The 13083-nt window shown below is 48.9% G+C and overlaps 1 protein-coding gene across 2 annotated transcripts in view; it reads right to left on the minus strand.

The window, feature by feature from the left end:
* TREH (trehalase) overlaps nt 1–13083 on the minus strand; it is a 281145-nt gene that overhangs the window by 13094 nt on the left and 254968 nt on the right. For both annotated transcript variants that reach the window (XM_085645871.1, XM_085645870.1), the window contains exons 13-14: nt 12543–12654; nt 3501–3613 (exon numbers count right to left, since the gene is read on the minus strand). In XM_085645871.1, coding sequence (XP_085501997.1) covers nt 3501–3613; nt 12543–12654 — 225 coding nt within the window. The remainder of the gene's footprint in view (nt 1–3500; nt 3614–12542; nt 12655–13083) is intronic.

The raw sequence follows: 13083 nt of genomic DNA on the forward strand, positions 1-13083 counted from the left end.
TTCTGGTCCAGGGAGACATGGCTTGGCAGTTCGGGCTAGACTGTTCCCATGAGGCACAGGGTCAAGACAGATTTGCATATAGCTAGGTCTGAACTGAGCTGGCTAAGTGAGCTAAAGAACAATGATGGATTCAACCCAGACCTGTGACTGGGGGTGAGTGTCTGAAAAGTTTCAGCGCTCCATCCATCACCTCCTTGTGTTTGCTTTGTTCGCCCTAAGTTGGCAGGGTATGCCCAGACGTGGGTCCCTTGCTCACTTTGCCACTGGATTCAAGATAGCCTGGCTGATGAGGGGTGTTACCACAAAACCAGTCCCAGGATGCTTGTTTCCGGTCCAGGGAAGACATGGCTTGGCAGTTCGGGCTGGACGGTTCCCATGAGGCACAGGGTTTAAACTGATTTGCATATAGCTGGGTCTGAACTGAGGTGGCGAAGTGAGCTAAAAAACGATGATGGATTTAACCCAGATCTGTGCCTGGGGGTGAATGTCTGAAAAGTGTCAGCGCTCCGTCCATCATCTCCTTTTGTTTGCTTTGTTTGCCCTAAGTTGGCAGGGAATGCCCAGACGGGGGTCCCTTGCTCACTTTGCCACTGGATTCAAGCTAGCCTGGCTGATGAGGGGTGTTACCACAAAACCAGTCCCAGGATGCTTGTTTCCGGTCCAGGGAAGACATGGTTTGGCAGTTCGGGCTGGACGGTTCCCATGAGGCACAGGGTCAAGACTGATTTGCATATAGCGGTGTCTGAACTGGTGTGGAGAAGTGAGCTAAAGAATGATGATGGATTCAACCCAGATCTGTGACTGGGGTCAGTGTCTGAAAAGATTCAGTACTCCGACCATCATCTCCTTGTGTTTGATAATGTAGCGCAGGCCTTTACAAAGTGACGCATCTGCCTAGAGGCATCACTTTGTAAATAAAGGGCAGTTTGGCGCAATATTTGCGCCTCCACAGCATCACAAAAAAGTGACGCAATGGCAGCTCAAGCCTTTCATAAACAAGGGCCTCAGTTTCTGTCTTTGTAGTTGCAATCATTAGTAACTAGTTTTAGAGAACTTTAAAAAACCCACATTTTCAATAAATAGTGATTGGTTTGCTGGAGCCAAGAAACGACAGAATACGTGCACTCTCCTTATAACCCCAATAACATAACATCAAGCACAGCAGTGAATTAATGTCGATTGCATACCATATTTCTCATTCATCTTCCCGCTGCAGCCTACCTAGGTGCAGCGACTCACAACAAGACTAGAGCAACACTGAGGTCACTTATGCAGGACACCAAAAGCTTCCTGCTTAGGCAGGACTGCAAATCAACATTATTCCAACCAGATACTCCCACCATGGCGTCATGTGCAACTTGTCTATTATTGCTCTTCTGCAGGCATATGAAGCTTAATATAAATGTACATAAAACTAAAATACAATATAATCTCAAAATAGGGGTTTCCTTCAAAAGCCCTCCTCTTAACCTGAACTAAATCCCACTCATGAAATCACGCAAGAGTTGGTAGTTTTAAAAAAAATGCTTTTTTTTTTCAGTGAAAGAACTTCTTCTACCAGGAGCAGAAGTATCAAGTAAGTTAAATAAACCACAGAAGAAGTTAATCTTCACTGAGAAAAGCGTAAAAGAATATAAAACATATTTCACTTTAATTAGATGAACAAGCTAGCTATGTACAGCTACATCGCTCAACAAATTTAAGGAAGATAGAGTTAGTCCTGTATAAAAAGTGCAAAATCTGTTTTTTTTTTTTAAAGGCGCGCTTTAGTCTATCTTCAAAGAAACAGTTAAGAGAGCCTTCACTATTAGGTCCTTTATTGGCAGATGTAAGGGGAGACACTAATAATTCTATTGGAGAATGCATGCTGGCTTTGTACTGCCGCGTCTCCCCCTATCCTTCAGGATAAAGGCACTGGCCCAGCACAGCCACGTCTTCCTGGCACTGACTGAGGTACTACCTGTTCCTACAGCCTCCAACAAAAACCCAATTTTAAGGCAAATGCACTGTGCCCCCTTTATTGTTTTTTGTAATGCACTGTCCCCCCTTTATTGTTTTTTGTAGTTTTATATAGCGGAAACTCAACCCGAAGGTATTGGAGTGGCGTCCTTTCATGAGCACCACTTATATTCCACAGGGACTCGGGATTCATTTTGTGTTTTTTTAGGCATGGGGAGGTTAAGTGATTTGCTCAGAATCACAGGAAGTTGAGCCAACACGGAGACTGGAACCTGGTTCCTCTCCCCAGTCCCGAAGTCAGCAGCTCTGGACTGGCCATAACACCTCATTCTAGTTAGTGCTTGCATCTTCCTGTCAAAACACTTTTCGACTGAGATGGTTTGGCTCAGCCAACCCAAGCCTCCTTTAAAAAAAAAAAAATAACAGGCGCTTAAAAATAAGACAAGTGAGAAGACACACATTTTAAAAGACTTCCTGGTATTCTAACACTGAAGACACGCTGAGTACGCTCTTCAATACAGCGTTAGAGCCCGATGTAGCAGGCTCTACTTACCATTAAATGCCCACTCCAGAGTTCGGCTCAGGCCTTTAACAAGGGAGCGGGACTTCAATTGCAGGTAGAGCCCGCTACGGAGGGCTCTAAGGCTATTAGAACATTCCGTCCCTATAGGGTAGAATATTCTAATTTGTACGACAAAGGCCTCACAGAGCCAGAGGGGATTTAAATCCCCTCAGGCTCCTTGAGGCCTTTCTTAACAGCAACAGCTGTGAACCACAACATTGGAAGGGTGATGCTCTGGGCATTCCTCAACCATTAGAAGCCTGGAGCACTCCATTGTCTTTAATGGAGTGCTAAACATTCCAAAGTTCTAATTTAAGTTATTTAAATGATAACAGTTTCATTACTAACCCTCCTCCAATCGCTTATTTTTTGTCTCTAAAGAGTGCTTTCAAATGGTTAGTCTTAATGTTTTTTATATATGCAAATGTTTTGACTCAAGACACTTTTATATTAATATATTTAAATATTTTTAAGGTGCATTAGAATATTGGAATGTTGAGAGCTCCACTGAAGACAATTGTGCGGCTCAGGCATATACTGGCTGGTAGAAGCCAGGAGCACCAACATTCAATGTTTGTCTTGTTGTTTTCCCCTTTTTAATTTATATCATTCTACCCATAAATGGTAGAATGTTCTAATAGCCTTGTAGACATTGTGCCTCGAGCTATAGTTGTTGTTAAAGGTCCTTATCCTCGTTATAGGCCTTTGCCTGCAGATTGGGCCTATAACTTGGGTTCTGGGCCATTAACAAATGTTATAGCCCTCTGCAGCAGGCTATAAGGCTCTGATAATTAGCCAGGATTACGCATCACCCAAGTTTTAAAAGGCAAAGAAGAAGTCAGCACAATGTAATACAAATATTGGACAATGAAGGGCGTGCTGCCCCATAATAAAACAAGCAGACGGCGTTCGTGCTCTCATGTGAAGATGGTGGTTTTCACGTTTGGGATGTAAGCGTTGATAAAACAGGTTGTCTTACCTTCTCAAACATGGCATTGTATTTTTGATATGCCGCATAGTTGGTCCTGACCCACTCCTTGGCTAGCTGCAATGCGATGTCCTGTCCCTTCTGTGAGCTGGACTTGGCAAGACCTGATTCAGAAAGAAGCAGCACTGTATTATTTACAATGTAAATAGTGGGCTTTGCATCAGCCCTTCACCCATTGGCTTATTTGGATTAGTCTCTTTCTGCCACTGGCTAGAGAAATTGTCAATTACATCCTATTATACTGCCTCCTATGGAGTGCATGCATTCCAATGCATGAGGGACTGTTTTATATATCTGAAGTACTCTCAACCATCACACTTTTTGTCATATTAATTTTTTGCCTCGTACTTGAATTCTATACACAAATAATGTTCCCTTCTTGTCTCTGCAGTAGGCATTTTTTGAATGCTTTCATCTCAAGTCGAGTGGTGCCTAACCTTAATGTGGCCCCGGTTTGTGATTTTGTTTATTACACCGGATGGCGTTCTGGTGTAAGTGCTGCATAAGAAGTAAAGGGGGGTCTGAGGGAATTTTTAACGACCTGCAAGGATTACATCCACAATTATTAACTCAAAATCAACACAGAAATCCTTGGGTCTGAAATTAGCTCTTCAAGCATGTAAAGTGACACGCAAAATCACACAGTGATGATCCTTTTCAGGACGAAAACCCTCACCCGCCATAGGTGGCATGCTTCATCATTTGGGTTTCTCCTCTTGGTGAGAGTTCCTAGTCTCATCAAGGGCTACAACTCCCTCTCTGAAGAGGGAGGAGCTCAGGGATGTTTTTGTATTCCTACTCTGCAGAGGATACACTAAATCCAAATGAATGAAAGACAAATGTCAGTCGGGTGAGGGCGCAGCGCAACTAAGAATAATCTGTGAAGGGGGTGATATTAAAACTGACCAGCGGAAACAAAAGAATAGCCTTTAATAATTTGTTCACACTGTCAGGATTAAAACAGTGCACCTGCAGTATGGATTTAAAACTGCATGTGTGAGACAAAGGGGTCTACATGTTTCAGCCAGGGTGACCCAACAGGTGTCTAGGCTTTCGTCAGGGCCTAAAAATGGTGCTACTACTAGAAAAACAGTGAAATAGTGCAAGAAATACAGCTAATTAAGTTGAAGTTTCAAACCAGTAATCCTGCTCTTTTTAAGTCCAGGCTTTACTGGTCGTGTCCGTAGTGCACGGATAAGTAGCCTCACCTCTACCTGGGGACAGCTCAGGGAAGGGTACACGAGCTGCGACCGGAGGTCTTGGGCTAAGCCCATTAAAGAGTGATTTGCGAAAAGCATCATGATGTGTACATGGTAATATGTGGGTACTTGAGCAAAGCCACCAATGCTACCAATATCAAGCTGCCACCACCAAATCCAACAACCTTAGAATCCACCAAAACAACCACTACTAACACACCATCAGCAGCAACACCACTACTACCAAGTTCTGGAAAATTTAGCAATTCTTGCTTTTGTATAGTCTGGGAACCTAGGCCCAGATTTATCAAATAAATGTGTTGTTCTAGTGTCACGCAAGGTGATGCAAAGGCAATGCAATCCATAAGTCAGATTTACCATTCATGCAAATCCACCTTGCAGGCCCTGCGTGGATTGGTAAATATGAAGTAATGCAAGTCCTGCCTTGCGGTACTCTGCACCGGGAATCTGTTACATGGGTGAAGAGTGGGTGTTCCCACTAATTCACCCTTGTATTTTAGCGCATTCCAATTTACCAAAACAAATATCTTTATTTCTCCTCGTATATTTAAAGGAAAATGGAATGGTTTTTTAAAAATTGTAAAGTATAACTAGCATGTTTTCTAAGAGTAGGCAGTGGTCCAGGGAATCACAACCAACTCCTAAGAAAATATTTGTTTTCAGCATCCTCAGAGGGGATGGGGCCACTTTGGGAGCCCTTCCCATTTTCGAATGGGGTACCACTACATTTGTGTAGTTAGTAGATATAAATGTTCTGCAATCGATTTCAGTACCAAAACAATAATACATACCATTCCAAATTGGTATTTGGAAGGGACGCCCTAAATATGCCCCTTCCAGCTACCGATTCAGTATGTCGTCGCAAACCCAAATTGCGAATCAGTAATGTGCTCCCGAATCACTAATTGAGTTCCTGACATACCAAAAGGTCTTTTTTGTGGTCTTCAACAACCCTATTGTTCGAATCAGACTTTTTTTAAGCGCACAAAGGCCTCATACATCTGCCCCCAAATGTGGTCTGAGACCAATTGGTACATCAGTAATATGGTGCCCGCGGCATGTGGTAATGTGAAGAAGGAGTAGTTTCTTTTCTGTAACTCCAGTTCTGTAGTAGGGGTATCTCTGTTATAGTCATAATCTAGTGAATAGTCCCGCCCATGTGCGTGGACCCCGGAGCAATAAAAAATAATCTCTAAAAGGTGACAAATCATGCAGACCTGCATACACCTTTAAGAGAGAATTTAATTTAAAGACAGATAATGCAGCCTATACCCACAGGCTACACTGTCCAGAACTTCAACTAGAATTCCACCAACATCCACAAACAGCACTGCCTGTCTAGTTTTTCTCCCCATAGGAAAAAACCCTGCCTCTACCAGCAAAAGCCTCTGGAATGATAGAGAGAAAGGAGTGGACAGACAAGCCCCATAGGCTGCCATTATGTGGCTTAAAACAGGATACTGTGCCTTTAAGAAAACCTTCCAGGTTTCCAGAACTTTCCCCAGTATCCCAGAATGCCCAGCAGGTCCCATTTACTTTCAGTTCTTTTTGAAGGCGTAGCACGCCAGACCTGTAGCATTCTACATATGAATAAGTATCTCTCCACCGGGGAGGAGGGCGGGCGCTTATGACTATAACAGAGATACCCCTACTACAGAACTGGAGTTACAGAAAAGAAACTACTCCTTCTGTAGTAGGGGATCTCTGTGTATAGTCATAATCTAGTGAATAGAATGGCACACCCATCCCCACACAACAAAAGCGGTGGAGAACACACAAGACACTACCACTACTGTGCGAACAAATTTCGCAGCGAAGCCTGCCCAACCTGAGCATCTGCCCTGGCATCCGTGTCCAGACAGTAATGCGCAGCAAAGGTATGGACCGACTTCCAAGTGGCCGCCTTGCAGATTTCCGCAATCGGAACATTACGCAGCAAAGCCGTCGTGGCAGCTTTGCCCCTGGTGGAATGAGCCTTAGGTTTACCCCCTAAGGTCTTATTAGCCTTTTGATAACACAATTGTATGCAGGACACAATCCACCGAGAAATGGACTGCTTAGAGGTTGCAAGACCAGTCCTGACTGAGCCATAATTAACAAAATTGGTCAGACCTACGAATATCCTTGGTCTTATCCAGATAAAATTTCAACACCCTCCGAACATCCAGGGAATGGAGAGACCTTTCCGCTGGCGAAGAGGGATTCTGAAACAACGTAGGTAAAGTTATGGTCTGGTTGACATGAAAATCAGAGATAACCTTAGGAAGAAATTTAGGGTGAGTACACATCACAACCTTAGCAGCATGAAATACAGTATAAGGTTCTTGACAACATAATGCCTGAAGTTCACTCACCCTGCGGGCCGATGTAATGGCCACTAGGAACGTCGCCTTCCAGGATAGGTGCTGCAATGAAGCCTTGTGAATGGGTTCAAAAGGCTCCCTCATCAGTCTGGACAGCACCACATTCAAGTCCCAGGAAGGCGAGGGAAGTCTGACGGGAGGAAACACTTTCTTCAAGCCTTCCAAAAAATCCTTGACCACAGGGATCTGAAAGAAGGAAGTCTTTGAAGGGCATTTCTTGTAAGCAGTCAAAGCAGCCAGATGAACCTTAATGGAATGGAAATTAAGGCCAGACTGCGCCAGATGTAGAAGGTATGGAAGGATGACATCTTCCTTACATGTTGTCGGATCAAAGTTCTTGGACTTACACCAGATACAGAACCTCTTCCACTTGTAAGCATAGGATGTCCTAGTGGAAGGTCGCTTAGACTCCTTCAGAATGTCCATACAATCGTCTGGTAGATTCAGATGGCCATATTGCACTATTTCAGGAGCCATGACGCCAAACTCAAAGACGAGAGGTTGGGGTGCACCATCCGCCCCCCGAACTTCGTGAGAAGGTCCGGCCTGCACGGCAACCGCATGTGAGGAAGGAGAGACCGATGAAGAAGGTCCGTGAACCACCACTGCCTGGGCCACTCCGGGGCGATCAGGATCATCCGCGCCCTGGACTGGGACAGCTTGATGAGAACCGCCGGAATCAGGGGAATGGGTGGAAAGGCGTACAGAAAGCTGTTCGACCAATCGATCCATAGCGCATTCCCCAGCGTCCCCCGCTGGTAGTACCTGGATGCGAAGTCTCGGCATTTGCTGTTTTCGGCGGTGGCGAACAGATCTACGTCTGGAGTCCCCCACCTTGCGAAGGCTTCTCCTAGTACTTCGTCGTTTATGACCCATTCGTGGTTTTCCTGAATCAGCCTGCTCAAGGCGTCCGCCTGAGCATTCTGCACCCCTGGCAGATGCGTGGCCGTAATCGTCAGTCCTCGGGCCAGCAGCCAGCGCCAGATCGCCTGCGCCTCCTGCGACAGAGTGCGCGATCTCGACCCCCCCTGCTTGTTGAGGTAATACATCGTGGTTGTATTTTCCGTCTGTATCAGCAGTGAGTTGGTCTGGAAGGACGGAAGGAAGGCCTTCAGTGCCAGGAAGACAGATCTGAGTTCCAGGAAATTGATGTGGTACGTTGATTCCAGAGGAGACCACTTTCCTTGAATCTGCAAGTCCCCGGAATGCGCTCCCCAGCCCTGGAGAGAAGCATCCGTCACTACACTCGTCGTGGGAATGTCCTTGTGGAAGGGGACCCCCTTGAGGAGGTTTTCCGCCGAACACCACCACTTCAGAGACTGAAGAGCATGCAGAGACAGTCGTATCTTGTCGTCCCAAGAGCCTGTCCTCTGATCCCACTGATCCTCCAAGCACTCCTGCAGTGGTCTCATGTGTAGCCGTGCGTGCGGCATGAGGAAGATACAGGAGGCCATCGATCCCAGTAGAGAAGACACCTTCCTCACTGTCGTCGATGGAGCAGTCCTGAGGTCCTGAGCCTTCCGAAGGAGTGATAACCGTCTCTCCTCCGAAGGAGACACGCTTGCTGACCGCGTATCGATGGAGGCCCCCAGGTACTGTATGCACTGGACCGGAGTTGTGACCGATTTGGACATGTTGACGTGTAACCCCAGCTTGTGTAAGAGAGCGCACGTCCATCGGAAGTGATCTTGTGCTTCCGAGAAGGATGAAGCCTTGATCAGCCAATCGTCCAGATACGGGTAGACAAACACCTTGTTCCTCCGCAGGTGTGCCGCCACCACCGCCATGCACTTTGAGAAGGTCCTGGGCGCAGACTTTAGCCCGAATGGCAGTACTGTGTATTGATAGTGATTGGCGCAGACTTGGAATCACAGGAACTTCCTGTGCTTCCGTGCAATGGGCACATGGAAGTACGCATCCTGTAGATCTATTGCACAGAGCCAGTCTCCCCGTTGCAGCTGAGGGTAAATCTGGTGCAACGATAGCATGCGAAACTTCTCTCTGCGAATCCATTTGTTTGCCTGTCGCAAATCCAGAATGGGCCTGAACTCGTTCTTGTCCTTCTTGCGAACGAGGAAGAACCGAGAGTACAGACCTCTTGCCCTTTGAGACAGAGGTACCTCTTCAACCGCCTTTTTTCTCAACAAGATGTCTGCCTCCGCCTGGAGCTCTCTCAGCTGAAATCGAGAGCTGACCGGCGGAATCGCTGGAGGCGGGCTGATGAACCGAAGACTGTATCCATTGCAAACAATATTCAGCAGCCACTTGTCCTGAGTAATTTTTCTCCACTCTGCCGGAAAAAATTGAATGCTTCCCCCCACTGGAGTGGGTAACGGTTGAGGGGGAAGTAGCCGCTCAGGGCCGAGACCCGGCCGGGCCCTTGGTAGTGGTAGTAGCCTGCTGGCCTCCTCTACCCCTCTGGCGCTTCTGGAAGGGCTTGCGGAACTGCTGCTGTTGTTGCTGCTGCTGTCCCGAACCCTGCCCACACCCTCTGCCCGAAGACCCGAACCGCCTCTGGAACGGGCGCTTCTTCTTCTCGGTCTTCTCCAACCCAACGGCCGTCAGGGTTTCCGCCTCCGCCTTCATGCGGGCCATCTCATCGTCCGCATGTTTCCCGAACAGGGTTTCCCCCGAGAAGGGCAGGTTGGCCACTCTTTGCTGCGCCTCTGGCTTGAGGGACGTCAGGCGCAGCCACGAATGCCGCCTCTGGTGAACGCCATGACAGTAGGCGTGGGCGGCCAGCAAGGATACATCCGCCGCTGCGCCGATCACCTGATTAGAAACCAGCATGCCTTCGCGCACTGTCTCCAAGAAGTCCTCCTTCTTGTCCCGGGGCAGCAGGTCCGCATACTGCTGCAGGGACTCCCACAGGGCCCGGTCATAACGGGCCAACAAATCCCCTGCACTCGCCGCCTTCATGGTAGTGGCGGCGGTCCCACACACCTTCCTGCCCGCAGAGTCCAGCCAGCGGCTTTCCTTGTCAGGCGGGACCGTCGAAGAAGGGGCGGTCGCATGTTGTTTCCTCGCCGCCGTCACGATGACCGAATCCGGCTTCGGGTCCACTCTCAAAAAGGTAGGGTCCGACTCCGGGGCCCTATACTTTTTCATGAGCCTGAAGGGGGCGGCCTTCATCATCGCGGGAGTGAGGAACAGCTCCAACGCGGGTTCCACCAGTCCTGGAACAAGAGGCAGTAGAGGGCGAGACAGATGTTTCTTATTAAGTGTCTCGAATATCACGGACGTCGTGGGTGTTGGAACCGTCACCGTGATACCCAACTTTGCTGCCCCTCTCACCAGCACCTCTTGGAAAGAGACCAAGTCGTCCACCGGAGACACCCTAGTCCCCGGTGAGTCCGACAGCGTCGGGGAAAAGTCTCTGGTCGAGGAGCGCGTGTGCGACCTGGACCTGTGCCTCCTACGGCGTCGTCCTGAGTCCGACGATGACCGTCCACGGCTCCGTGACCTTCTCCTCCTGTGAGAGCGGGAGCGCGACCTCTTCGGCTTCGGCCTGTCCGCCGGTCTAGCCGGTCCCGGCGACCGCGGGCATCGTGGCTTCGGGGTCCCCTGCGGCGGAGTCGGGTACCTCGGAAGGGAAACCGACCGCGGGGGAACCGGCGGCGGACCCACTGGAGTGCGTGGCAGCGACCGAGGTGGGGGCGGCGGAGGAAGTGTCCGCGGCTGTGGAGGCGGAGGTGGCGGTGGTGGAGGTGGAGGAGGCGGCGTTGGTGGTGGTGGTGGAGGAGGTGGGAGAGGAGGCGGTGACGGAGGCATCCGAGGAGGCGTGTACACCACAGAGTACACCGATTCCGGTGACTCTCTCTTCCTCGACGTCGATCTTCTCCTCGACGTCGATCTTCTCCTCGACGTCGACCTCGACGGCGACCTTCGCCTCGACGGCGACCTCCGCCTCGACGGCGACCTGTGCCTCGACGGCGACCTGTGCCTCGACGGCGACCTGTGCCTCGACGGCCTCGGGCGTCTCGACGTCGATCTCCTCTTCGGCGGCGACGTCGACCGTCTCCTCTTCATCGACGGCGAACGGCGATCTCCCCTCGACGGCGATCGCCGACTGCTGGACGGCGTCGTCGCCGACGATGCAGATGTAGTCGACGGCGGCCTATTCAGGTCCCTCGACGTCGATCGTCGACGCCGCTTCTCCCCAGAGCCCTGGGGAGACGGCGAACAAACGGTGGTCATCCTCCTCGACGTCGCCGTCGACGCCCTCGACGTCGACGGGGAGTGGGAGCGCTTACTGGTCTTCCTGCCCCTGGGGAGCCCCCCAGAGGCCTCAGTATGGGCCAAATCAGCCCCTCCAGACCCACCTGGTGCCTTCAGTCTTCTCTCCTCCAGAACTTGAAGCCTGATTTTCATTCTGTCCCTCAGAGTCCTGGCTGAGAACGAGTGGCAGATGGTACAGTCTTCAGGCACGTGGGACTGGGGAAGGCAACCTATACACACCTCGTGTGGATCAGTTTTAGCCTTCTTTCTACCACACTCCGGGCACTTGTCGAACAAGCCAGGCATGTTGACAGTACCAGCTACTAAGCACTTGAAAAAGTGACAAAAATTGACAAAATCTCCAAAAAAAAACCTTGAAAAGGGGAGAGCTCAATGCTCCAGGGTCCTGCTAGCAGGAGCCGGAAAAAAGAACCGAAAGTAAATGGGACCTGCTGGGCATTCTGGGATACTGGGGAAAGTTCTGGAAACCTGGAAAGTTTTCTTAAAGGCACAGTATCCTGTTTTAAGCCACATAATGGCAGCCTATGGGGCTTGTCTGTCCACTCCTTCCTCTCTATCATTCCAGAGGCTTTTGCTGGTAGAGGCAGGGTTTTTTCCTATGGGGAGAAAAACTAGACAGGCAGTGCTGTTTGTGGATGTTGGTGGAATTCTAGTTGAAGTACTGGACAGTGTATCCTGTGGGTATAGGCTGCATTATCTGTCTTTAAATTAAATTCTCTCTTAAAGGTGTATGCAGGTCTGCATGATTTGTCACCTTTTAGAGATTATTTTTTATTGCTCCGGGGTCCACGCACATGGGCGGGACTATTCACTAGATTATGACTATACACAGAGATCCCCTACTACAGAACAGGTTAATGTTACCTCTTCTGCATGTAACTCGTTTTGACATCCTCTGAATGATGGAAGACACAGTCAGTCTTTGGTGGGATTGAAGTCTGGGATCTTTTGCTTATTTGCAGCTCTCTGCTGGGAATATCTGGGCAAAAGACTGAGAGTCTGTGTGTGTTTAAGTACAGGGGACTGAGGTATTAATGTTTGAATGTGAGTAAGGGGACAGGAATCTGGATACTTTTGTGTCTACATTAAATGTAACAACTTTAACGTTCCTGACTAGAAACGCTGCCGCCACTGCACCACACTGCTCACCCAGTGGAAGCCCTTTGTGCACTAGTGCCTCCTCATGGCAAATTAGGAGCAAGCAGCCTTACCCTCGATGACCATGTGCTGGAGGGGCGGCCAGGCGTTGGGTAGGTCCCACTGCTGCCCAGATTTATCCATTGAGGTGGGAAGGCCATTCTTGTAAGACAGGGCATTGCTCTTCTGCAGGAGAAAATGAGGGTCAGTAACATGTGACCTTGGCAGGTGTGCACATTTTAGGTTCAGTCAATAACATAAAAGATTGGGTCATACCCACTGCGTTCCGAGCTCTTTGGTAATTATCCCGTAGAGTGTCCATTTCTACTCTCTGATTGGAGACATGGCCCTGTTGCAGGTTTCTACCCTCCCTGGTCTCTGAGGTGGCTTCAGTGTTAATCAGCACAGTCAGTCCTAGCCGCTCGCCTGACCAATTAGGTGCTTTGATACTACCATTAAAGACCTATTGAGAGATCTAGAAATTACCTTTGCAAGCGAAAAATGAAAATAACTAATGTTGAGTGAACCTTTTATGGGGTGCAGAAACATCTCTGCATCATGGCCACTTATCAGGGGATTGGTTGTAAAGTGTCTGCCTGCTCTAGGTTTCAACAA

This window comes from Triturus cristatus, chromosome 3_1 (genome assembly GCF_964204655.1).
Source record: "Triturus cristatus chromosome 3_1, aTriCri1.1, whole genome shotgun sequence".
Lineage (NCBI taxonomy): Eukaryota > Metazoa > Chordata > Amphibia > Caudata > Salamandridae > Triturus > Triturus cristatus.